A 25,064-nucleotide genomic window follows, 5' to 3' on the forward strand; every position below is an offset into this window, starting at 1 on the left:
GTCCCCCAGGATGGAGTGCAGTGGCACGATCTCAGCTCACCGCAACCTCTGCCTCCCGGGTTCAAGCAATTCTCCTGCCTCAGTCTCCCGAGTAGCTGGGATTACAGGCACCTGCCACCACGCCTGGCTAATTTTTGTATTTTTAGTAGAGACAGGGTTTCACCATGTTGGTCAGGCTGGTCTAGAACTCCTGACCTCAGGTGATCCGCCCTCCTTGGCCTCCCAAAGTGCTGGGATTATAGGCGTGAGCCACCGCGCCTGGCCCAAGTCAAAACGCCTCTTCATCAGCTGTATGTAAGTTCAGTCTTCTTTGCCATATTCAATTTGTCAGAACGCCTTTTCATCTCTGTTTGCTTTTTTCTTTTCTGTCATCTGTTTCCAAATACTGCACTTTCCATGGTGTCTACTCACTTTTACACTTCTTATAGTTTAGTCTTCATTAAAAACATTGTTTTTTCCTTATAATTCATTCTGAGCTCCACAGGTAATTTTTTACAACCTCCTTTTGTCTAATTACCACATTTCTGGGCTTGTCTTTATTTTTTTTAGACTGAGTCTTGCTCTATCGCCCAGGCTGGAATGCAGTGGCACAATCTCGGCTCACTGCAACCTCCACCACCCAGGTTCAGGTGATTCTCATGCCTCAGCCTCCCAAGTAGGTAGGATTACAGTTGTGAGCCACCGAGCCTGGCCTGGGCTTTTCTATTTCTGATTTATGCTGTTCTTTCACAGCTTCTGTCATCTTCTGAGTATCTTTTATCTTGTTATGAAATATTATGGAACAGTGTTTCCTGCTGGGTGGGCCTGTGTGTCTGGAGCACCTTCACTGCTGCAATGCTATTCAGATCATCTTCTTTTTTCTTTTTTCTTTTTTTTTTTTTTTGAGACAGAGTCTCACTCTTGTCACCCAGGCTGGAGCGCAGTGGCACAATCTCGGCTCACTGCAACCTCCACCTCCCAGGTTCAAGTGATTCTCCTGCCTCAGCCTCTCGAGTAGCAGGATTACAGGTGCATGCCACCACACGGGGCTAATTTTTGGTATTTTTAGTAGAGACACTGTGTTAGCCAGGATGGTCTTGATCTCCTGACCTTGTGATCCACCTTCCTCGGCCTCCCAAAGTGCTGGGATTACAGGCGTGAGCCACCGTGCCTGGCCTTCTTTTTTCTTACCTATCTTTGTATGATGTTAAACAACACTCTTTTTTGCTTTTTTTTTTTTTCTTTTTTTCTTTTTTTGAGATGGTGTCTTGCTCTGTCACCTTGGCTGGAGTACAGTGGCGCAATCTTGGCTCACTGCAACCTCTGCCTCCTGAGTTCAAGCAATTCTCCTGCTTCAGACTCCCAAGTAGCTGGGACTACAGGCATGTGTCACCATGCCTCGCTAATTTTTGTATTCTTAGTAGAGACGGGGTTTTTCCATGTTGCCCAGGCTGGTCACAAGCTCCTGACCTCAGGTGATCTGTCCGTCTTGGCCTCCCAAAGTGCCGGATTACAGACGTGAACCACCATGGCCAGCCTGTTGCTCATTTTTAAGAACAGGCTCTTGTGTTTGCAATGGTGACAGGCCAGCCTCAAGGCCCCCTCCTCTACTGCTGCCATGCGGTATTGGAAACTGCAGGCTCTGTGTAGCTGCTTCTGCAGTGTTTTCTGACCTCCACCTCTTCTGGACGCCTTTCCCCAGGACCTTTCCCTTCGCTGTTCCTGCCCAGTTCAATGTGGATGCTTTCCCTGTTTTGTCCTTAGTGGGGGGCGCTGTTCCTCTGGAAGGAAGTTTTGTTACGTATTTCTGAGAGTTTTGCAGCCTTGGGCCTCCCCTGCACCCTCCTGGATGTTTCATTAGGTATTTCTGACAGCCTTGCAGCCTCGGCCTCCCCTGCACCCTCCTTTAAGTCTCTTTGCACTCAATCTCAGACGGGAGCCATTAAAACTCTGCCCCGCTTCTCGCCATGGGAGACCTTTACTTACTTTTGAGGCTATTTTCTGGGTCCTCTGGTCATAGCACTGTTGGAGTTTCCCTCTTTCCTCTGTTACCTCCTGCTTGGCTGCTAACCCCATACAGGTGTTATTCTGTCTGTGGTTTGGTCCCACCCACTTGTAGTTTGGGATCCATGGGGACACCCTGATACCTAATTTTGTTGAAGAGTGTCTTAGTTTTCTAGGGCTGCTGTAATAAATGACCATAAACTGGGTGGCTTGGCCGGGTGCGGTGGCTCACACCTGTAATCCTAGCACTTTGGGAGGCTGAGGCGGGTGGATCACGAGGTCAGCAGTTCGAGACCAGCCTGGCCAACGTGGTGAAACCCCGTCTCTACTAAAAATACAAAAATTAGCCAGGCACGGTGGCAGGCACCTGTAATCCCAGCTACTCCAGAGGCTGAGGCAGGAGAATTGCTTGAACCCGGGAGGTGGAGGTTGCAGTAAGCCGAGACTGCGCCATTATACTCCAGCCTGGATGACAGAGCGAGACTCCATCTCAAAAAACAAACAAACAACTGGGTGGCTTGACACAACAGAAATTTATTGTCTCACAGTTCTGGAGGCCCTAAGTCCAAAATCCAGGTGTCAGCAGACCCAGCTCTCCCTGAAGGCTGAAGAGGAGGACCCTTCCTTGCTTCTCTCTAGCTTCTGGTGATCGTCAGCTATCCTCGGCATCCCGGGGTTCGTGGCGTGTCATGACCATCTTGGCTGCTGGCACCGCCGGGCATCCTCCTGGGTCTTCACACTGCCTTCCCTCCGTGTGTCTCAGGCTCTAAATTTCCCTCTCCTCATAAGGATGCCAATCACTGGATTAGGGTTCACCGTATTCTATTACAACTTCATCTTATTTTGATTACATCTGCAAAGATCCTATTTCCAAATAAGGTCTCATTCACAGGTCCCAGGGGTTAAGACTTGAACATATCTTTTTGGAAAGATACACTTCAACCCACAAGAAAGAAGCTGTGAGTTTCTTTTGTTCTCTGTCTTTTTTTTTTTTCCCTTTTGTCATCCCGGTTATTCTGTTTTTGTGAGAGGCTATGAAGGAAATTCAAAATCAATGCTGCTGCCACCATCTTGCTCCACCGAGAACCTTGTGGTTGTGTTCTAGGTACCCATTTCCACAGAACACTGCTCAAAACTTTAAAGAATGAAGCCAAGGCAAAAAGTAATGCTCTAGAGGTAAAAGGGAGTCCTTACCTCTGAGAGGTACGAGACCTTTGGTGGAGCTCCTTTAAGGTCTAAATGAACTAATCTCATCTTAAATGGCGTGGAACCTGACATTTCAATATTTCCTGTGAACTCCTATGGCGAAGTCTCCTTGGGGACTTCTTCCTAGTGGAGAAAATCAAGAGTTATCAACAGGGGCAGAAGCTTCTCCCTTTGCCTTTCTCCTTATGCTTTCAGTTTCAGTTCTGATACTGGCCAGTTTTGATAGATTAACTTGGAGGAAACTCATTTTGCTAACATGAAAATGAACCGGAAGTCTACCTCCATGTTAAGATATAGAGACCTCTGCTATGTGTGATTTGTTGCTAAAACAAAACAGCACTGGTTTGTTTATAAGATGGTTATGATCTATAATAACACAAATAACTGCCAAACAACCTTGTTTTAAAGACCTTGTTAAACTAGATGTACTATGCTAGTGAAAACAGTCGGGCAGAAGCCTCTAAACATTTTCTTATCAGGCCGCACAATATGATGCTTCTGTAGGAAATTTATCCTAATTTTAGGTAATATTAAAACTAATTTGTATTTCTAGAGCTCAGATCAGCTTGATTATAAAGAGGAAGAAACTGCAAAACTGACTCCAGGTTGGAGAAAACTGTCTAGGATTTAAGGTAAGCTGATAATTTTGAAAAAGCCCCCAAGTGCATCAGAGCTGACAGTAGTATTATACTGAATAAAGGCGGCATCCAAGGGATAACGAAGCAGCTGGGGAAGGGTAAAATTTATGTATTTTTTATTTATTTTTCCTATCTACTATGAAAGCACAAAGGATTGGGTGAGAAAAGGAAAGGAAAGCTTTGCATGTGAGACAGACTCAGTTCAGTAATCCAACCCCTGGTTCCGTGCAGGGGTTCGGAGGCTGCTGACCCTAAGGGCTCTGTAACACAGCAGGGCAGGCCGGTGGTGCACACGGACACCAAGCACTTTCAGTTTGTACATACGACCAGTTACACACAATTTTCACCCACAGGCTCGGTGCGAGCCTCTCTCAGCAGCCCCGCATCGCCGCTGCGGGACAGCCACGCTGGGAGGCGTCGCTCGGGAGCCCGGCCGTCCCTCTTCAGGTACTGGCGCGGGGGAAACGCCTCCAGCCAGGAGCCGCCCGGCCTAGCGCGCAGAGCCAGAGCCGCACCCGCACCTCACCTGCGCCGCCGCGGTCCCGCGAGGTCCGGGGGCGCAGCCAGGCCCGGCCGCCCCGCCCTCGCGGCCGCCGCCTCCGCTCTGAGCCCCGCCCCGCTCGGCCGCCGATTGCTCGGGCCTGGCCGCCAGCCCAGGGGCCGATGGCCGAGCGCGTCGCACCCGCGTCCCTGCGCCGTGCCTGCCTCGCGCTCCCTGTTACGGCGTTCGTCCCCGGGCCTGGCGCCCGCGTCCGGCCCGGCTCTGCGGCGGCCTGGTCCGATGGCGCCTCAGCGGAGGGCCGCAACCAAGGCGCCCGAGGGCAACGGAGCGGCCGAGCGCCGGAACCGGAGCAGGTAGCGGTGAGGAGAGGAAGGGCGCGCGCTGCGGCGGCGGACAGGGCCATGGAGTGGGCGGGACTGGGGCTGATGGGGCGGGGCCTGGCCCGACCGGGGTGGGGGGTGGGGGGGGCAGGTGGGGCGTGGTCTGCCGCGGGGGGCGGGGTCTACCGCAGCCCATGCTGGGAGCAGGGCAGGTGCGGGCGGGAGCCGCGGTAGCCGACGGCAGAGGCCCACCTATCCCAGAGGGGCAGGAGAAAGAGAAGGGGGCTTTGCTCCCAGCCTGATGAGCTGTTGCTGCTGCTCCGGGAACCTGCCGTTTGGCTGTCGCTGTCCCTTGGAATAACCCACCCAGCAGCCTGGAAAGTCCGCCTGAGCCAGGAGCGTGCCTCCGCCTTCACTTTTAAACCACGAAACCTGCTTTCCTCGTGGAATTCTAGAGGATCGGGTGCCATGGAGGAATGGCTTAGTTTTAGGATTTTAAAATGTTACAGGTGATCATTGGTTTGCAGGTATTAGTGAAGGAACCTCTAACCTGCAGAATACAGCTTCTCGCTTGCTTGATATTAATATTTTGCTCTTTTGGGGAGTGCCCAATTCCCCTCTATTGACGATTTGCACATTGAAGTCGTCAGTTTAGAAATATCAGGAGGACACCTCAGGTTTGGATAGACTGCAATAACTCTTAAACCTCATAGTTTGTTCTTGAGATTTTTATCCCTTTTTCATCTCAGCTGCTTTTGGAGTCTACTAGATAGGATCTTAAATGCCTCATGCTAGTTCACAGCTATAATTTTTTTTTTTTTTTTTGAGACAGAGGCTCGCTCTGTTGCCCAGGCTGGAGTGCAGTGGCGCAATCTCGGCTCACTGCAACCTCCGCCTCCCGGGTTCAAGAGATTCTCCTGCCTCAGCCTCCCAAGTAGCTGGGATTACAGGCGCCCGCCACCATGCCCGGCTAATTTTTGTATTTTTAGTAGAGATGGGGTTTCACCATGTTGGCCAGGCTGGTCTCGAACTCTCGACCTCAAACAATCCGCCCGCCTCGGCCTCCCAAAGTGCCGGGATTACAGGCGTGAGCCACTGCACCTGGCCACAGCTATAATTTTTTTTAAAGCCAGTCAAATTTAGCTGTGGGGGGTTGTATACCAACGTTGGTGACACTAAGGTTAATAAGTTCTGGGGATCCACTACCATCAGACTAGCTTGCAGCTATAATTTTATAAATGAATGACCTAGTGATGATTTATAAGTATTCTACCTTCTCCCAAAAACCAAATCTCTCCAAAAGAATATTTCAAGTATAAACATACATGTGTCTATTTCCTTCAATAGTAATATGAGAAGTTATTTAATTAATACATTTTAAAAATTTCCAGTAAACTTGTACATTTTCTGAAATACCGAGTAACAGTTTTTGTCAGCACTGAATGGTTAGTATAGAAATATAGACTTCTGAGGCTGAGCCTGGTGGTGCTTGCCTGTGATTGCAGCACCTTGGGAGGCTGAGGCGGTTAGATTACTTGAGGTCAGGAGTTGGAGACCAGCCTGACCAACGTGGCGAAACCCTGTCTCTATTATTAAACATACAAAAAAATAGCTGGGGGTGGTGGTGCACGCCTGTAATCCTAGCTACTTAGGAGGCTGGGGCAGGAGAATTGCTTGAGCCCAGGAGGCAGAGGTTGCAGTGAGCCAAGATCGTGCCATTGCACTCCAGCCTGGGCAACAAGAGTGAAACTCTGTCTCAAAAAAAAAAAAATAAATAAAAATAAAAAAATAAAAGAAATATTGTCCTAATATGCCTTAAATGAGTCTCTATTCAAGTTTTGGAAATACATGTGTCCAAAGCCCCTCTCTTATCATTGTTGGGACAGGCCCAATACCTGCTCCTTGGAACAGACGAGAAGCTTATTTTACAGGAGGGGAGGGAGTGCGGCCCTGATGGAATAACCTGAGCTGTAGGGGGCTCACCTCCGCCCCACCCTGGAAACAACCTTCCTCCAGTGGCCCCCGTCCTTAGTGTTCACCCCTGTGTGGAGGCCCCCATCACTACCAGCCTGTCCTAGAGCAGCTGCACCACAGGGCACCCCATCCTGTCCCATTTTGCTAAGCAAACCCTTTTAAACATCCTTATTTTGTTGTGAAACATCTCACATTAAAGTGGTGTGTGTTTGTTTATTTATTTATTTATTGAGATGGAGTTTTGCTCTCGTTGCCCAGGCTGGAGTGCAATGACACAATCTTGGGTCACTGCAACCTCCACCTCCCGGGTTCAAATGATTCTCCTGCCTCAGCCTCTCGAGTAGCAGGGACTACAGGCATGTGCCACCACGCCCGGTTAATTTTTTTTTTTTGTATTTAGTAGAGACAGGGTTTCACCATGTTGGTCAGGCTGGTCTCGATACCCTGACCTCAGGTGATCTGCCCGCCTTGGCCTCCCCAAGTGCTGGGATTACAGGCATAAGCCACTGCGCCGGGCCTGAAGTGGCTTTTATAAGGAGCATGTCTGGCTTTTTTTTTTTTTCTTCTGCTTAAAACCCATGAGTCTCTATTGCAATATTTCTCAAACTCCCGGGCTCAGAAGGCAGTTAGTGTGTATTGGAGATCCCTGAAGGGAAAGGGAGGGAAGAGTCCGTGTTTCCTGAGTGGACAGCGCTGGCCCCAGGCAGGAAGCCCTCGTTTCAGGGGTGAGGTGTGAGTGAAGGCCCGGTCATGGTGCATGCACTTTGATGATTGGGAGCGTTTTCTCTGGCCTCACTCCGTGTTTGGGTGACGTGGCCTGTTTTCTGTTCTCAGCACCAAGAAGGACCGAGCCCCGCGGGAGGTGCAGAGGCTGTGGCAGAGGCCGTGGCTAAGGACCGCGGGCCTGGTGGCCGGCCTTGTGCTCACCGCACTCCTGCTCTGGAGCAGCTTGGGGGCCGACGACGGGGTCGCAGAGGTCCTGGCCCGCCGTGGCGAGGTCGTGGCAGGGAGATTCATCGAGGTGCCCTGCTCTGAGGACTACGACAGTCACCGCAGGTTCGAAGGTAGTTCAGGAAAGCAACACTTTAAAATGAGACTCAATGTGGTTAAAGGACATTGGCTGCGACGAAGGGGTGGGAATTGGGTTGGATGTGGTATGCTTGGGGGTAGCAGACAACCTCTCCCCTCCTGCAGGCTGGCTAGTCCACATCTGACTGGGAGTGCAGGTGTTTTGGGCCCTGCCCATCACTGCCCGGCCACGGTTGGCGTTTTAGTAAGCTGTGCGGTCCAGCGGAGGAGATGGTTTGCCTTGGAAAGATAGGGATGAGAAAGTCGAAACCAGAAAGATTTTTTGACTGGAGAATGTGGTAGAGTCAGAGAATGTTGGGGAAAATGTAACAAGAAACGACCAGCAGCCCTTCTGCCATCCTGTGCCCCAGCTCCCCTCCCCCGCTCCCGTTCTGCCTGGGCCTGAGAGATGCGGGAGGTGGTGGTTCCAGGGCAGCCCAGAGCCTGGAGCAGCGCTGCGGTTGGCCGGGCCGGGGTTCAGCACCCTGGAGAGCACACGGCCTCGGAGCAGGTCTGACCGGGCCGGCCACCGCACACCCCCTGTAGGTCTCCTGTCGCTTCTGTTTTCTTGAACATTCCATGCCACGTGGATATATTCTTAGTTTTAAAAGTCCAGCATGCGCTGCTGGGTTTTTGAGGCAGAATTCAGGTTTTAAAAAATTCAATTCAATGCTTTGCACTTGAACCAAGAAAAGATTGCCAAGTTCTTCCACAAAGGGGCGCCGTTGTGACGCACGTGAACGTGGTCCCAGCCGCGCCACAGGGAGGGACGGGACCGCCTCGGAGTCAAGAAAATGAACGTGTTTCTGTTGTGTGTTGTTGTGGGTGCTCTCTCTTTCTTAGCAGAAGTTCTCTCTCTAACATCCCAGCTTTCCAAAACTCTTTTTTGAATGCTAGCACGGAGCAGAAATTTTTCATGTTATTATTAATAATTTATCGACATTAAAAATAGTTTCAATGGCCTGGAGCAGTGGCTCATCCTCAATCCCAGCACTTTGGGAGGCCCAGGCAGGAGGATCGCTTGAGGCCAAGAGTTCAAGACCAGACTGGGAAACACAGTGAGACCCCATCTCTACAAAATAAAAAATGGGTCAGGTGTGGTGGTGCACGCCTGTAACCCCAGCTCAGGAGGCAGAGATGGAAGAATCACTTGAACCCAGGAGGTTGGGAGGTCAGGAGGTCAGGGCTGCAGTGAACCTAGAGTGTGCCACCGCACTCCAGCCTGGGTGACAGAGCGAGATCCTGACCCCCCGCCAAAAAAGAAAAAAGTTGGAATGAGGGAGGGAGGATGGAAGTCCATGTTTAATAGGTTTGGGATTTCACCTGTGGGAGGCGGAAAAGTTCTGGAGGTGGTGCTAGTGACGGCTGCACGATGCTATTGTGCCTGATGCCACCACACTGTGCACTTTTTAAAAAGCTTGGCTAAAATGGTAAATTCTATGTTGTATATGTTTTACAATAAAACAAATGGTTTGATGTATTTTCTTTTTCTTTCTTTCTTTCTTTTTTTTTTGGACAGAGTGTCACTCACTGTGTTGCCCAGGCTGGAGTGCAGTGGCATGATCTCGGCTCACTGCAACCTCCGCCAGGCCTCTTGGGTTCAAGTGATTCTCCTGCCTCAGCCTCCTGAGTAGCTGGGACTACAGGCACCTGCCACCATATCTGGCTAATTTTTGTAATTTTAGTAGAGACAGTGTTTTGCCCATGTTGCCCAGGCTGATCTCGAACTCCTGACCTCAGGTGATCCACCTGCCTTGGCCTCCTAAGGCCCTGGGGTTACAGGCATGAGCCACTGTGCCTGGCCTCTCATTTTTATTATTATTGTTTTTTAACTCATGAATTACTTGGAAATTAAAAAGATTTGGAAATGCGTGGGATTTTTGGTCCCTTTTCACAATGTTGTGGGTATTTCTCCTGACCCACGCTCGTGTGCACAAATTCTCATCACCAGTTTCTGTCTCCTTCACCCGCCGGCTATGGAAAGGGGCGTCAGAACCTCCACTGAGCATGGACCCAGCAGCGTCTGTGCTTTGGTTGCCATGTGTGTCATGGGGTGATGCTGTCTGCTGTCTGCTGCCCCTTCCCCTTCCTGCCGAGTTGCTCCTGTGCCGCGGGGGACCCTCTCTTCCCTCTAGTGATTCTCTTTGCTAGTACAGAGGCTGCGCCACGGGCCTGTGTGGCTCTCATTGCATTTGCCGTTTGCTTTCCGCTTTCCTGTGTCCTCATGTTTTGTGGGGTAAACCTTATAAAAAAGCATAAAATGACTTTTTGTTTTTGAAATACAACACCTATGTCCATTAGATCATTTAACCACATGTAACTACAGCCCCCCCTTCCCTGATATTCAGCCAAGTGGAGCTCTGTTTATCTCCTGGCACAAGGCCCAGAGAAAGGAACCAAGGTCATCTTGGTGCCTTGTGATCCCTGGGTCCAAGCCCCTGATGCTGGCGCTCAGCACTGAGTGTGAGGCTTTTATTCCCATGGTCCCGGGAGGGATGCTCCACGTCCAGACTCAGGGCTGGCTTTTTAGGCAGGATGTAGGGAGAGGGAGGAAAAGCATATTGTGGAGTCCCGGTTTGCCCCGTGTCCTGGTGCTTGTGGGCTGCCGTCTGATCCGTCAGGCATGGCCTGACGCCTTCCCAGTGCATGAAGCCAGCTGCACTTGGTACCAAACCACAGGGGCGGGTCCCTGGGCCCCTCTCCGACACTCTGCTGTACCTTGTGCATCTGTGCGATGCTGCCTAGACCACCCTGCCCCTGCCCCGACCACCCTGCCCCAAACACCCTAACCCTGTCTGACCACCCTGCCCCTGCCCCAAACACCCTGCCCCTGCCCTGTCCACCCTTCCTCTGCCCCAATGACCCTGACTCCTGTCCACTCTGATCCTGTCCCAACAACACTGCCCCTGCCCCAAACGACCTTGCCCCTGCCCCGATAACCATGCCCCTGCCCCGATAACCATGCCCCTGCCCTGATAACCATGCCCCTGCCCCGACCGTGTTGCTCCTGTTCCAACGACCCTGCCCCTGCCCCTGCCCCGACCACCCTGACCCCCATTTGAGCTGCTGCTTCCTCTTCCCTCTCAGCCTCCACAGGTCACCAAAGTACGGGGAGAGACAGGGGGATGTGGGGAGCAGTTCGCTGTGCCCTGGGGAAGGACTGGGACTCGACCCACAAGCTCCACTCTGGTGGTCTCAGGAGGGTTTTCTGCTCCGGTGGTCCCAGGATGGTTTTCCTCTCTGGCGGTCTCAGGAGGGTTTTCCCCTCTGGTGGTCCCAGGAGGGTTTTCTGCTCTGGTGGTCTCAGAAGGGTTTTCTGACGGTGCCTGTGGGTGTCTGGACCTGCAGTCAGTGATGGTTCAGGAATGCTGTTGACGCCGTGTTTGGGGTTTCTGTGACTTTCCCAGGGTTTGGGGCAGCAACAGGTGCCTCTGGATTAAATCTCCAGTTGGAGCCACTGGAAGCCAAGGTGGCCCAGTGAGACGTGAACTCCAGATGTCCCGCACAAAGCGCATGCACGCTGGAGAGCTGTGGTTGTGTGTGTCTGAAATTCACATTTGACCGGGCGTATTAGCCGGCTCTGGCCCTGATTCCCTGGAAGGGCATGCGCCGGTGGCCTTGGAAACCGCGTCTCACCCTGGCTGTCCCTTCACAGGCTGCACTCCCCGAAAGTGCGGCAGAGGTGTCACCGATGTCGTCATCACCAGGGAGGAAGCAGAGCGGATTCGCAGGTAACCGCCTGTCCCTGAGCACGGTGGGATTTAAACAAACACACGGGGAGTGGGGCCAGGGCGGGAAGCAGAGCGTTGTTAGTAATAAAGCGGTTTTAAGGATTTTATTGCCAGGCGTGGTGGCTCACGCCTGTAATCTCAGCACTTGGGGAGGCTGAGGCGGGCAGATTGCCTGAGTTCAGGAGTTCGAGACCAGCCTGGGCAACATGGTGAAACCCTGTCTCTACTAAAATACAATAAATTAGCTGGGTGTGGTGGCATGTGCCTGTAGTCCCAGCTACTCAGGAGGCTGAGGCAGGAGAACCGCTGGAACCCGGGAGGCAGAGGTTGCAGTGAGCCAAGACCGCACCACTGCACTCCATCCTGGGCGACAGAGCGAGATTCTACCTCCAAAAAAAAAAAAAAAAAAAAGATTTTATTATAATTTTGTAAGAATTTCCAGGCCGGGCGCGGTGGCTCATGCCTGTAATCCTAGCACTTGAGGAGGCCAAGGCGGGTGGATTGCCTGAGCTCAGGAGATCGACACCAGCCTGGGCAACATGGTGAAACCCCTGTCTCTACTAAAATATGAAAAATTAGCCGAGTGTGATGGCACACACCTGTAATCTCAGCTACTCAGGAGGCTGAGACAGGAGAATTGCTTGAACCTGGGAGGCAGGGATTGCAGTGAGCCGAGATTGACCCATTGCATTCCAGCCTGGGTGACAGAGTGAGACTCCATCTCAAAAAAAAAAAAAAAAGAATTATGTGCTTTCAAGGGCCAAGCTCAGATTTTCCGATTTCAGGAGAGGAGACCATGGCCCTCAGCGAAGCAGTAGCTGGGAGAGTACCCAGAGGCCCAGGTTCCTCTGCAGGGGTTGTGGCCGCCTCTGGGGGCTGCTGCTGAGTGCCCCATGCTCCCCACAGAGCCTCCGGGATGCTGCTCAATGACCGCTCAGTGTCTGCTCTGAAACTGCCTCCAGGGAGCCCGTCAGCCCACCTGGCTATGACTTGTGGCAGCACAGGATGCCACTCAGAGGCTACTGGTGCTGGACTTTTCTTACTGAGATCTTAAAAGAAAGTTTTGATTTTCCAACCACTTGTTGAGACGATAAGCATGTGGAATGGTGTGCAGCCCTGGGCCACGTGCCCTACCCTGAGATTCTCCCCAGGGAGCCTGCCCCCGAGGATGTTGCCTAGCTCCACGCAGGGTTACTGCTGCCTAGCTCCAGTGGGGTTACTGCTGTCTGACTGAGGCACCGGCGTGTCCCCAGTTGGTGTCCACAGGCAGCTCCCAGCACCTGTGGCAGCTCAGGGTGGTCCTCTGTGGTCCAGCACAGCTGGCGTGTGGGTGTCTTTCTCTCACCATGGTCAGGGCCCCTATCTCCTGAGCTGGTGAATCTCAAAGCTTCCCCCACCTGCCTGGGGTTCCAGGAGAGATGGGGAGCAGTGGGCCCTCCCCTAGATGCTCCCCAGGCTCCTGAGCTTCGCCCAGGTGGCTTTCGATGTTGAAGATGAGAGATTAAGCCCAGCCCTCCCTTTCTCTCCCTCTCTCTCTCTTTTTCTTTCTTTCTTGACAGAGTCTTGCTTTGTTGTCCAGGCTGGAGTGCAGTGGCGTGATCTCGGCTCACTGCAACCTCTGCCTCCTGGGTTCAAGCGATTCTCCTGGCTCAGCCTCCAGAGTAGCTGGGATTACAGGCACCTGCCATCACCGCTGGCTAATTTTTGTATTTTTAGTTGAGACGAGGTTTCACCATGTTGGCCAGGCTGGTCTGGAACTCCTGACCTCGTGATCCACCTGCCTTGGCCTCCCAAGGTGCTGAAGCCCAGTCGTTTCTAAGCTGAGTCAAATATTGACAAGACAGCAATGGCAGTATTGTCGCTTACACACTGAACTTTGAAAGTTGAGTCCTTTGGTCTAAACATTTGTTTACATCATAAACATTAAACACGCAGGACCCACTAACATTGCATTAATTTTGCTGATTGATGTTTGCCTAGATTATACATTATAGACAACTCTAGCAACTAAATTCTGAATTATTTTCTCCCTACAGCATAGCTGAAAAGGGGCTCTCCCTGGGAGGATCTGACGGAGGGGTGAGTTGAATGTAGTCCCTGCCCCCCTTTTTTTACCCTTTAACTTTGCTCTCACTTGGATGGGAAGGGGAAGGCACAGACATGCAGGGTTCCCTGCGTGCCCCCAAATGTGGGTGGGGCCTGCCGTGGTGTTTCTCAGCACCAGCCGCAGCAGCTGCGCCTGACTGAAACCCGTGCGGCGTCCCCTCGTTGGGAAGAGTGTGTCCTTAGATGTGCGTGGCCATCTGTTCATGGCATGTCACAGCCTGCCTGGCTCCAGTTCACATTGGGGGATAGAGGGGGTTGGAAGCAGAGAGCCGGCAAGGGAGCGGGGTGGGAGCCCAGCGAGGAGACGGCTGTGTGTGCTGGACACAGGAGAGCCCGTGGAGCTGCCGGGAAACAGCAGGGCCTCCGTGGGACAGACACGCTGCGACGCATCCTGCAACTTCCGAGCTGGACGCCTCCATGGACGCCCTGTGGGGCTGTCGTCCCATGTGAGGCTGCAGGGGGTCAGCTAGTGGCCTCGGACAATGTGTTCACCTGGAGCCCGTGGACATGATCTGATTTGGAAAAGGGACCTTTGCAGATGTAATTAACTTAAGGATCTCAAGATGACATCATCCCAGATTTAGGGTCCTAAATCCAATGGCAAGTGCCTATAGGAGACAGAGGCAGGGGGAGATTTGAGAGGGAGGAGGAAAAGGTCCTGTGAAGATGGAGGCAGAGATGGGAGCAGTGCGGCCATGGAAGAGGCGGGCAGGACCTCCCCTGGAGCCCTGGGAGGGAGCAGGGCCCCTCCCACACCTCGATTTTAGACTCCTGGCCTCTAGAACTGTGAGAGAATAAACTTGTGTTGTTTTAAAGCCCCGGTTTGTGTTACCGCAGCCGCAGGGATCATGGAGCCACCGCCTGCTGTGGCTTCACCCTCCTGATGGGCAGTGGCTGGGAGTCAGTCTGGGGCAGCTGGTGTTAGCTCCAATTCCCATGCGGTTTCCTCAGGGTTGTTTTCTTGCTCGGTGTGTGGAATTGTCTGAAGATCTGTTTCTCTCTGTTTATTTGGTGATCGCTTTCAGTTATAATCACGGAATAGACTTGAGTCTTTCTGCATATTTGAAACTTCTAGAAAATTAATTTATAGACTCTTCGAGAATTTCAAAGTATTTCTGTGATGGTCTGTGTGACTTTTTTCTGCAAACTCTTTTCTCTTGAGTTCTGAAAATTAAGTTCCTTTTTTTCTTCTTTTTTTGAGACAGAGTCTCGCTCTGTTGCCCAGGCTGGAGTGCAATGGGGCGATCTCCGCTCACTGCAACCTCCAACTCCTGGGTTCAAGCCATTCTTCTGCCTCAGCCTCCTGAGTAGCTGGGACTACAGGCATGTGCCATGATGCCCGGCTAATTTTTGCATTTTAAATAGAGACGAGGTTTCACCATGTTGGCCAGGCTGGTCTTGAACTCCAGAGCTCAGGTGACCCACCTGCCTTGACCCCCCAAAGTGCTGGGATTACAGGCGTGAACCACCGTGCCCGGCCTAAGTCCCTCCCTTTATTTCAGTTTGGTTTGGTTCAGTTCGGGGGCTATTTGTTAAAGATCTGTGATTGAGTAGGTTTCTGTTTCACAGCTCCTCCACGTTCACATGGGAAGTTGTCCTGCACGGAGCTGGCTGGGCCGCTGCTTTGGGTTCAGTTACTGTTCAGCGAGCCCAAGCTAGGTTGGTGCCACAGGGCCAGTGGCTGTGGCGATGAGGAAGGGGCAGCAGTGGGGCTCCTCTGGGGTCACAGGTGGGATGACTAACGTGGGCTGGAAGCCTCTTCCTCTGAGGACGTAGGGAAGGACTGAGAGGTGGGTGGTCGGGCAGGAAACATTTCAGCAGTGGCTTACAAAGTGATGACTCAGGCTTGGCGTGGCGCGCACTGTGGTGCCAGCCGCCCAGGAGGCCAAGATGGGAGCACCGCTGTGAGGCATTTACTCAAGAGAAGTCAACACTTGCCCACAGGGACACATGACTGTGACTGGCACGGAGCTGCACGGAGATGGCTCCAGACTAAAAATAGCCCACACGTGCCACCATTCTTTAGGTCACCGGGAACAAAAGTGTTTGGTCCAGGAAGATTTTTTTTTTTTTTTTGAGATGGAGTTTCGCTCTTGTAGCCCAGGCTGGAGTGCAATGGCGCGATCTCGGCTCGCTGCAACCTCCGCCTCCCAGATTCAAGTGATTCTCCTGCCTCAGCCTCCCAAGTAGCTGGGATTACAGCTACTTGGGAGGCTATTTCTGTAGGTGTCCCAGCTACAGCTGGGATTACAGCCTGCCACCATGCCCAGCTAATTTTGTATTTTTAGTAGACATGGGGTTTCACCATGTTAGCCAGGCTGGTTTTGAACTCCTGGCCTCAAGCAATCCACCTGTCTCAGCCTCCTAAAGTGCTGGGATTGCAGGTGTGAGCCACCACGTCTGGCCGGTCTGGGAGGATTTTAAGAAAGTCCTGGGTTGAGGCTGCGCGCAGTGGCTAATGCCTGTAATCCCAGTACTTTGGGAGGCTGAGGTGGGAGGATCACTTGAGCCCCGGAGTTTGAGACCAGCCTAGGTAATATAGTGAGACCACATCTCTACAAAAAATAGAAAAATTAGCCGGGTGTGGGGGCGAGCGCCTTTACTTGGGAGGCAGAGGGTGGGAGGATTGTTTGGCCTGGAGCCTGGAATATTGAGGCTGCAATGAGCTGAGATTGTGCCACTGCACCCTAGCCTGGGCAACAGAGTAAGATCCTTTTTACAAAAAAAAAAACAAAAAAAAAAAACCTGAGGTGTGTGCTGGCCAGACCTTGGAAACTCGCATTTACCATCCATGACTTTTAACAGCCATTGCCATTGCTGCGGCTGCACGCTTTACTCCACAACGTCTTTTCCAGGCATCCATTCTGGACTTGCACTCAGGGGCCCTGTCTGTCGGGAAGCACTTTGTGAACCTGTACAGGTGAGTGCTGCAGCGTGACCTCAGTGCTGGCTCTGAAAGCCGAGTGAGCGGCTCTGTGCCTCTTAGCCATGGACATGTGGACACGTGGACATGTGAGGGAGGATCTGGCTCGGTGCAGCCTCAGGGCCTCAGTGGCTGTGATGTTGGCCGGGTCCTTCCTGGTTCTTTGGGACGCAAGAGCTGGGAGGTGTGGACTCTCCACAGCCTGTGGGCAGGGGGCTTGTTCATGAAGCTTTAGGGGAATCTGGTGTTTTCATGGGCCCAGGGACAGAAGGGATGGGAGCAAGAGGCAGCAGAGGTGGGAGGCTCCCAGGAGCAGCTCCCAAGAATCCAATGGGGCCTTTGATGCTCCCTGAGGGGCCGGGAGAGCAAAGAGACCCTCCCTGCGTGGATCCGTGTCAGCCTCATGCATTAGCCCTGGGTCCCGCTCCCGGCTGGCTCCTTGTGTTTATTATTATTATTATTATTATTATTTTGAGATGGAATCTTGTTCTGTCGCCTAGGCTGGAGTGCAGTGGCGCAATTTCGACTCACTCGACTGCCTCCTGGGTTCAAGCAATTTTCCCATCTCAGCCTCCCGAGTAGCTGGGGTTACAGGCATGCACCACCACGCCCAGCTAATTTTTGTATTTTTAGTAGAGATGGGGTTGTGCCATGTTGGCCAGGATGGTCTCGAATTCCTGACCTCAGGTGATCCACCTGCCTCAGCCTCCCAGAGTGCTGGGATTACAGGCGTGAGCCACCGCGCCCGGCCCGGCTCCTTCTTTATAGCAGTTATCATTGTGGAAATGGAGTCGCTCTGAGTGTGTGAGTTGATTTTCAGGGACTTGAGGAATGGCTGAACTGAAAGGAGATGAACAACAGATTAATGAAGTGTTGTGACCTTTGTGAATACTCCTTTTTTCACAGATACTTCGGGGATAAAATACAGAACATCTTCTCAGAGGAGGACTTCCGGTTATACCGGTAAGGAGGAGTGAGGCGGGTGGGGGTTCGCAGGCAGGGTGGCCTGGGGCTGAGGGGTGTGGCAGAGCTGGCCGGTCCGGGGAGGCCCCACGGAGAGGCCCAGGGGTCAGGGCCAGGCCCGCAGAAGTGAGTTATGGAGCAAAGGCCGGGGCAGGCCCAGCGTGGCCAGGATGCGCCCGGGTCGGTGAAACAGATGTGGAATCCCGTGGCTGCATCCTGGTCAGAACCTCTTGTTTTCTGCTGTGTAAAATCAGCCCAGTTTTTAAAATTCTGCCAGATGAGGCTGGGTGCAGTGTCTCATGCCTGTAATCCCAGCACTTTGGGAGGCGAGGCGGGTGGATCACCTGAGGTCAGGAGTTCAAGACTAGCCTAGCCAACATGGTGAAACCCCAGCTTTACTAAAAGTACAAAAATTAGTTGGGTGTGGTGGCGGGTGCCTGTAATCCCAGCTACCCCGGAGGCTAAGGCAGGACAATTGCTTAAACCCCGGAGGTGGAGGTTGCAGTGAGCTGAGATTGCACCACTGCACTCCAGCCTGGGTGACAGAACAGGCCTCATCTCAAAAAAAAAAAAAAAAAAAAAAATTCTGCTGGAGGAGCCCAGGTTGAGATGAGGGCAAAGGAGCTAAGAGTCACACAACCATCCCAGGACACACGAGTGCCCCCCCTCGAGCCCCCCACATGGGCCCATGCCCATCCAGACATCCATTTCAGAGCCGCTCTGGCCTGGCACGTGGGGTCTTCTGAGCGAGAGTCCTTTTGTCCCCAGTACAGACACCCCATCCACACTTAGCAGGCTCGACACCCACTCCCCTCTCCCCACGACCACGCACCCCGCACACTCACGTTGGGGGACAGCAGCCTCTTCGTTGCTGAATAGGAGGCTGGGCTCCAGGCCCTGCAAGTGAAGCCTGGAGGCTTTGGCATCTGGGGCCTGACTCCACACCAGCCTCCCCAGCGTTGGTCCTGCAGCCGCCCTTCTGCCTCCCCAGTCCTGCTGCTGTGGTCTCGCACCTGCCTCTGGCTGCTCTGCGCGTGGGCTGTGGGCCACGTCGTTCCCAGGCGGAGCCGGTATCTGTTCCCGGTGTGCTTGGGAGCCCCCGCCCCGCGGGTCCGGAGCCGTACGAGGGCTGGTTCCTTTCCTGCCGCCCACGGGTTGGGACCCACGAGCGTTCCCTCCCGCCTGGGGCTGCGCTGACGGCTGTTGTGTCCTCTGCAGGGAGGTGCGGCAGAAGGTCCAGCTCACCATTGCTGAGGCTTTCGGCATCAGCGCGTCCTCGCTGCATCTGACCAAGCCCACCTTCTTCTCCCGCATAAACAGCACGGAAGCGCGGACGGCGCACGACGAGTACTGGCATGCGCACGTGGACAAGGTGAGCGCGCCCGTGGGCAGGGTGAGCGCGCATGTGGGCAGGGTGAGCGCGCATGTGGACGGGGTGAGCGCGCATGTGGTTAACGTGAGGCCTGTTCTCCCGTGGCCTGGGGCTACCTACCACAGGGCTGTCTTTTGCAGCATCCGCCTGCTGTGTGCATGGTGTTAGGATTGATTGGTTGAGACAGAGTCTTGCTCTGTCGCCCAGGCTGGAGTGCAGTGGCGCGATTTCGGCTCACTGCAACCTCTGCCTCCCGGGTTCAGGCGATTCTCCTGCCTCAGCCTCCCGAGTAGCTGGGACTACAGGCACGCCCCACCAGGCCCGGCTAATTTTTGTATTTTTAGTAGAGATGAGGTTTCACCATGTTGGCCAGGATAGTCTCAAAATCCTGAGCTCAGGCAGTCCTCCCTGCTCGGCCCCCCAAAGTGCTGGGATTACAGGTGTGAGCCACCATGCCCGGTGGGTGTAAGCATTTAGATGTCTTCCTCTCTGAGGTTTCAGGGCACACCCTCAATCTCACTGATAGAGTTGGAGAAATAAAATTTCTCATTTGATGGTGACAGGAAGAAGTGGAGAACCCGGCCCACAGGGCCTGTGGTTACCCCATTGTTACTTATTCACAGACCGATGCTTAACCTCTTACGGCAGATGGTCTCTGCTCAGCCACTGATGCTCTCTGTGGCCCAGGTCTCTGTGTTGTCTCTGGGAGCCTTCTTTTACCACTTTCTACCTTTCTTTCTTTTATTTCTTTTGAGTTACAGCTTCACTCTGTCACCCAGGCTGGAGTGCAGGTGTGCAGTCATGGCTCACTGCAACTTTGACCTCCCAGGCTCAAGCCGTCGTGCTGCCTCAGCCTGGGACTGAGACTATAGCTGGGACCACAGGTGCGTGCCCCGACGCCTGGCTCATTTTTCTATTTTTGTAGACACAGGGTCTCACTATGCTGCCCAGGCTGGCCTGACCTCCTGGGCTGAAGCAATCCTCCCGCCTCGGCCTCCCAAGGTGCTGGGATTACAGGCGAGAGCCATTACCCATCCCATTTCTTTTCTTTCTTTTTTTTTTTTTTTTAAGATGGAGTTTCACTCTTGATGCCCAGGCTGGAGTGCAATGGTGCGATTTCGGCTCACTGCAACCTCCACCTCTTGGGTTCAAGTGATTCTCCTGTCTCAGCCTCCCAAGTAGCTGGGATTACAGGCACATGCCACCACGCTCGGCTAATTTTTGTATTTTTAGTAGAGATGGGGTTTCATTGTATTGGTCAGGCTGGTCTTAAACTCCTGACCTCAGGTGATCTGCCCACCTCGGCCTCCCAAAGTACTGGGATTACAAGCGTGAGCTACCATGCCAAGCCTTTTATTTATTTATTTATTTATTTATTTTTGAGACAGTCTTGTTCTGTTGCCCAGGCTGGAGTGCAGTTGTGTGATCTTGGCTTACTACAACCTCCGCCTCCTGGGTTCAAGCGGTTCTCCTGCCTCAGCCTCCCAAGTAGCTGGGACTACAGGCATGCACCACCACGCCCAGCTAATTTTTGTATTTTTATTAGAGACAGGGTTTCACCATGTTGGCCAGGCAGGCCTCAAACTCCTGACCTCAAGCAATCCACCTGCCTCGGCCTCCCAAAGTGCTGGGATTACAGGTGTGAGCCACCGCACCTGGCCCTTAATAAAATATTTTAGAAGATAAAAGTAAAGCACAGCTAATACAAAGAATGGTATTATAGCAATTCTTTAAGGTTGATTTTTATGGTGTAGAAGCCGTGAGTTCCCTTCTGGATGGAAGTGGTTGAGTGGCACTGTGAGCCCTGGAGCTGAAGCTCAAATAGAACATTAAAGCCAGAAAGCACATGGCTGGGGAGATTAGGACGCTCGCTGCCCCACCGTGCCCGCTGTGACAGAGGAAGGAATGGCAGTTAGATGACCAGCTTTCTGTGCCGTGTGACATTTGTTACTAAATTATTCTTCAAGTGCAGTTTTTTTGTTTGTTTTTTTTTTTTTTTTGAGATGGAGTCTTGCTCTGCCACCCAGGCTGGAGTGCAGTGGCGCGATCTCAGCTCACTGCAACCTCTGCCTCCCAGGTTCAAGCCATTCTCCTGCCTCAGCCTCCCGAGTAGCTGGGATTACAGGTGCGTGCCACCGCGGCCGGCTAATTTTTGTATTTTTAGTAGAGACGGGGTTTCACCATGTTAGCCAGGCTAGTCTCGAACTCCTAACCTCAGGTGATCCACCTGCCTCTGCCTCCCAAAGTGCACTCTGTGCAGTTTCAGTTGTAATCAGAAGGAGAGAGAGATTGCAGTTATAATCTGCAATCAGCATCTGCCATCTTGGCACTCTGCTACTTGGCATTAAAATGGTAAACCCAGGGCCGGGTGTGGTGTCTCACGCCTGTTATCCCAGCACTTTGGGAGGCTGAAGCGGGTGGATCACGAGGTCACGAGATCGAGACCATCCTGGCTAACACGGTGAAACCCTGTCTCTACTAAAAATACAAAAAATTAGCCGGGCGTGGTGGCGGGCGCCTGTAGTCCCAGCTACTCGGGAGGCTGAGGCAGGAGAATGGCATGAACCCGGGAGGTGGAGGTTGCAGTGAGCCGAGATCACGCCACTGCACTGCACTCCAGCCTGGGTGACAGAGCGAGACTCCATCTCAAAAAAAAAAAAAAAAAAAAAAAGGTAAACCCAAGGGAATAGGAACAGTGAAGGAACCCAAGGCCTGGGTCTGCCTTCAGTCCTCCTCTCTCCCTCTCAGGCTGCAGTGTCGGGAGCAGCCGGCGCCACCGCTTTGCTGTAACCACTTTAACCACTTCCTTTTTCACGACTGCACGGCACTCACTGGCCTTCCGCCAGCACAGACAGCAGATTCGCCCTGGTCCGGTCGCTCCCGGCTCCTTCCATGGCCCCCGACTGAATTTTGTCTGCTCATCAGGAAACCAAAGTGGCGTCTGAAGATCAGTGTTTTTCTAATTAGCAGAGACTTTACTTCAGTGAAACAGAACTGTTTAGAAACCTGGGTGATTTTCGTGTTGTTCTGTGGGGAGCTATTTTGCTATGACTTCTGGCCAGTGTACTTTATTTTAAATTTAGTTTTGAATAAATCATGCATCAAAATTTGAATATTTGAATAAGTAATGCATCCTACAAGATTTAAAAGTCATATATATATATGTATATAAATAAAGGCGAACCAGTAACCCCCTCACCTACAGGTAACCACAGTCCTGAGATCTCAGAGTTCCTTCTTGAATTTCTGTGTGTGTTAAAAACGAATGCATAAGAATACCGCATTCTGTCAGTTGTAAAGAATCACATTTAAAACAGTTTTGGCAATTGTTCCTTCTTCCCATTGCATAACATAAGGCAGCTGTGGCTGTCAGATCATGGACCCTGGTGTGGTTTCCTTTTTACAGAAGGCAATGCAGTCCGCACGCGGCTTTGCTCACTTGACGTCTTACTCTGGTCTCCCCAGAATCAGAGCCTGGCACGGACTTGTGTTTAGGAAGCTTTTAAGGGGAGACTCCGGGGGGCATCCGTGAGGCCTGGAGGGGGCAAAGCCCACGGGAGCTGAGCCCAAGGGGCCTCCTGGCAGCTGGGAGGGGCAGAGGGAAGGGAGCTTGACCCACCGCCCAGGGCACCACCTGAGACTGGGCTTCCTTACAGCAGATTATGTGAGGTGGATATTGGCGGGTCGGACTGGGGGCTGGGCCCCAGCGCGATCCTGCTCTCCTTCCCAGGAGGACTCAGAGGAGGCCACCTTGCCCAGGGGGAGGGCCCGGTGTCTGCCTTCAAGCCTGGGCTCTCTCCACTGCACACGAGGCTCTGTTGTGTGTGATGTACCTAGCTCAGCGCCCGCACAGTGGGTGTCCAGTTCCGCGCTGGTGCGGCTCCATCCCCCTTCCCTCCCCAGAGTGTCTCTTTCCCTCCATGCTCTGGATGTGCTTATGACAGCTGAGCTGGGTGAGACGTGCCCTCCCCTTTGCAGCCGGCGTCCTGGCGGCTGCACCTTTCACCCCCAGGGCGTAGCCCCAGCTGGGTTCTGGAATGGAAGCTGAGTGCTGCGACCCCTGAGTGAAGTAAGCCAGTCACGGAGGGACAGATCCTGCCTGATCCCACGTCCGTGGGGACCCTAGAGTCGCCAGGTTCACAGAGACAGAAAGCAGAATGGAGAGGGCAGGACTGGGGGGCGTGGGGAGTCAGTGCTTCCTGGGGACGGAGCTTCAGCCTGGGAGGATGAGATGTTCTGGAGAGGACGGTGCGGTGGCTGCACAGCGTTGGGAATGTGCTTAACATCACTGAACTGTGCTTAAAAACAGTGAAGACACAGTTAAGCTGGTAAATCTTAGGTTCTGCATTTTATTACAAGTTTTAAAAAGTTTGGGATTGCTCCACTTCTGAAGAAAGGAGAAAAGCGCGTCCACCGCTGCCTCTGGTTCCCACGTGTGGGCAGCGAGGCTGGCACCGGGGGACCAGCCCAGCGTGCACACCCTGCTGGCTGGCCTGCTGCCTGCAGCCTTTGCTGGAACACGGCTGCTCCAACATTTGGGCTTACGGGAAATCCTGGGCAACAATGCATGAGGCTGGAGACTCTGCAGAGGGTTTTTAAAGTTGCAAAGGAACGAATGGCATGGTTAATGGGGCTGACACGTGTTGTTAATTTACCTTCTGGAAAATAAGAAGCACAGATGTTAGTGACTCACGCGCGTAATCCCAGCACCCGGGAGGCTGAGGCAGGAGGATCACTTGGGGCCAGGAGTTTGAGACCAGCCTGGGCATCATAGCAAGACCCGCCCCCCCGCCACCATCCCGCCCCAACCTCTACAAAAAATACAAAAATCAGCCAGGCACAGTGGCTCATGCCTCTAATCCCAGCACCCGGGAGGCCAAAGTGGGTGGACTGATGCCATCTCTACAAAAAAAAAAAAAAGAAAAAATTAGCTGGGTGTAGTGGCGTGCGCCTGTGGTCGTGGCTACCCAGGATGCTGAGGCAGGAGGATTGTTTAAAGCCAGGAGTTCAAGGTTATGGTAAGCAATGACAGTGCTGTGACTGCGTCACAGCCTGAGTGATGCTGTCTGTAAAAAAAGCGATACCCTGTCTATTAAAAAAAAAGAGGCTGGGTTCAGTGGCTCATGCCCGTAATCCCAGCACTTTGGGAGGCCAAGGTGGGTGGATCACCTGAGATCAAGAGTTTGAGACCAACCTGACCAACAAGGTGAAACCCTGTCTCTACTAAAAATACAAAATTAGCTGGGTGTGGTGGTGGGTGCCTGTAGCCCCAGCTACTCGGGAGGCTGAGGCAGGAGAATTGCTTGAACCTGGGAGGCGGAGATTGCAGTGAGCCGAGATCGCATCATCGCACTCCAGCCTGGGCGATGGAGCAAGACTCTGTCTCAAAAAATAAATAAACAAAAAATAAGAGAGAGAAGCAGCACCTGCCCTGGTCGCATGCTGAGAGCCCATTCTGCCCCCTCCTCCCGGCTCTGCCCTCAGGTGACCTACGGCTCCTTCGACTACACCTCGCTGCTGTACCTCTCCAACTACCTGGAGGACTTCGGTGGAGGGCGGTTCGTGTTCATGGAGGAGGGTGCCAACAAGACGGTGGAGCCGAGAGCTGGTAGGAGGCGCGGGCGGGGCCTGGGCGTGGGGCTCCCGGCTCAGGCAAGCACCGTGGGTGTGGGGGGCGTGTCCCTGGGAGCGAGGCTGAGTTCATGGAGCACCTGCTGTGTGCCGGGCCGGTGCTGAGTGATTCCCAGGTCTAGCGCCAGTCCCAACACCCAGGAGGCCGGTGTCTACGGGGCCACACGTCTGAGATCACCGTCAGTCAGCGGCAGAGCCCCCTCCACGCCCTGGTGCGCGTCACCTTGACAGGCACCATCCACTTCCCTCCCTGGTGTGTGTCACCTTGGCGGTCAGGGTCTCCCTCCCTCCCCTCTGGAGTGTGTTCACCTCTGTACCCTTCTCAAAGAGACTCGCAACCTAAGATTAGACGAGGCCCCAGCCCAGTGTCGGTGACCGAGTGCCCTCCTCGCTGGTGGCTGGAACCTCACCGGGTGGCTCTGTGGTGCCGGCTTTAGAACCCATCATGCTGGACCTTGCGGTCCCAGAGTCCCAGAGCCCCAGCCATGCCCAGCCTGGTGCAGACACAGCAGTGCCAGTGAGCATTTGCCGAGCGGACAGTCGTCCTCTGCTCCTTGAACTTGTGGGTAACACAAGCCCAGATCCTGGGGTGGGAGGGTGTGGGGAGGGGGGAACCCCTGTTAGGGGCCTCCTCAGGTGGAGCCCAC

General features: G+C 53.1%; 2 protein-coding genes and 1 long non-coding RNA gene across 6 annotated transcripts in view; 1 reads left to right on the forward strand and 2 right to left on the reverse strand.

Moving 5' to 3' along the window:
- HEXD (hexosaminidase D) overlaps positions 1 to 4,493 on the reverse strand; it is a 23,458-nt gene extending 18,965 nt beyond the window's left edge. For both annotated transcript variants that reach the window (XM_004040763.5, XM_019026394.4), the window contains exons 1-2: positions 4,354 to 4,493; positions 3,178 to 3,312 (exon numbers count right to left, since the gene is read on the reverse strand). In XM_004040763.5, coding sequence (XP_004040811.3) covers positions 3,178 to 3,261 — 84 coding nt within the window. In that variant the 5' untranslated portion in view covers positions 3,262 to 3,312; positions 4,354 to 4,493. The remainder of the gene's footprint in view (positions 1 to 3,177; positions 3,313 to 4,353) is intronic.
- OGFOD3 (2-oxoglutarate and iron dependent oxygenase domain containing 3) overlaps positions 4,481 to 25,064 on the forward strand; it is a 27,625-nt gene continuing 7,041 nt past the window's right edge. Inside the window, exons 1-8 of one of the 3 annotated variants that reach the window (XM_019026395.4) lie at positions 4,481 to 4,682; positions 7,458 to 7,687; positions 11,347 to 11,422; positions 13,459 to 13,501; positions 16,384 to 16,448; positions 17,358 to 17,414; positions 18,633 to 18,786; positions 24,271 to 24,394. In XM_019026395.4, the coding sequence (XP_018881940.1) occupies positions 4,609 to 4,682; positions 7,458 to 7,687; positions 11,347 to 11,422; positions 13,459 to 13,501; positions 16,384 to 16,448; positions 17,358 to 17,414; positions 18,633 to 18,786; positions 24,271 to 24,394 (823 nt within the window). In that variant the 5' untranslated portion in view covers positions 4,481 to 4,608. The remainder of the gene's footprint in view (positions 4,683 to 7,457; positions 7,688 to 11,346; positions 11,423 to 13,458; positions 13,502 to 16,383; positions 16,449 to 17,357; positions 17,415 to 18,632; positions 18,787 to 24,270; positions 24,395 to 25,064) is intronic. The other 2 variants (XM_019026396.4, XM_019026397.4) reach the window with 2 other exon arrangements.
- Positions 23,107 to 25,064, reverse strand: part of LOC129533944 (uncharacterized) — a 2,971-nt gene continuing 1,013 nt past the window's right edge. Inside the window, exons 2-3 of the long non-coding RNA XR_010133695.1 lie at positions 24,322 to 25,001; positions 23,107 to 23,368 (exon numbers count right to left, since the gene is read on the reverse strand). This is a non-coding gene — a long non-coding RNA (uncharacterized lncRNA). The remainder of the gene's footprint in view (positions 23,369 to 24,321; positions 25,002 to 25,064) is intronic.

Source organism: Gorilla gorilla, chromosome 4, assembly GCF_029281585.2.
Source record: "Gorilla gorilla gorilla isolate KB3781 chromosome 4, NHGRI_mGorGor1-v2.1_pri, whole genome shotgun sequence".
Classification (NCBI taxonomy): Eukaryota; Metazoa; Chordata; class Mammalia; order Primates; family Hominidae; genus Gorilla; species Gorilla gorilla.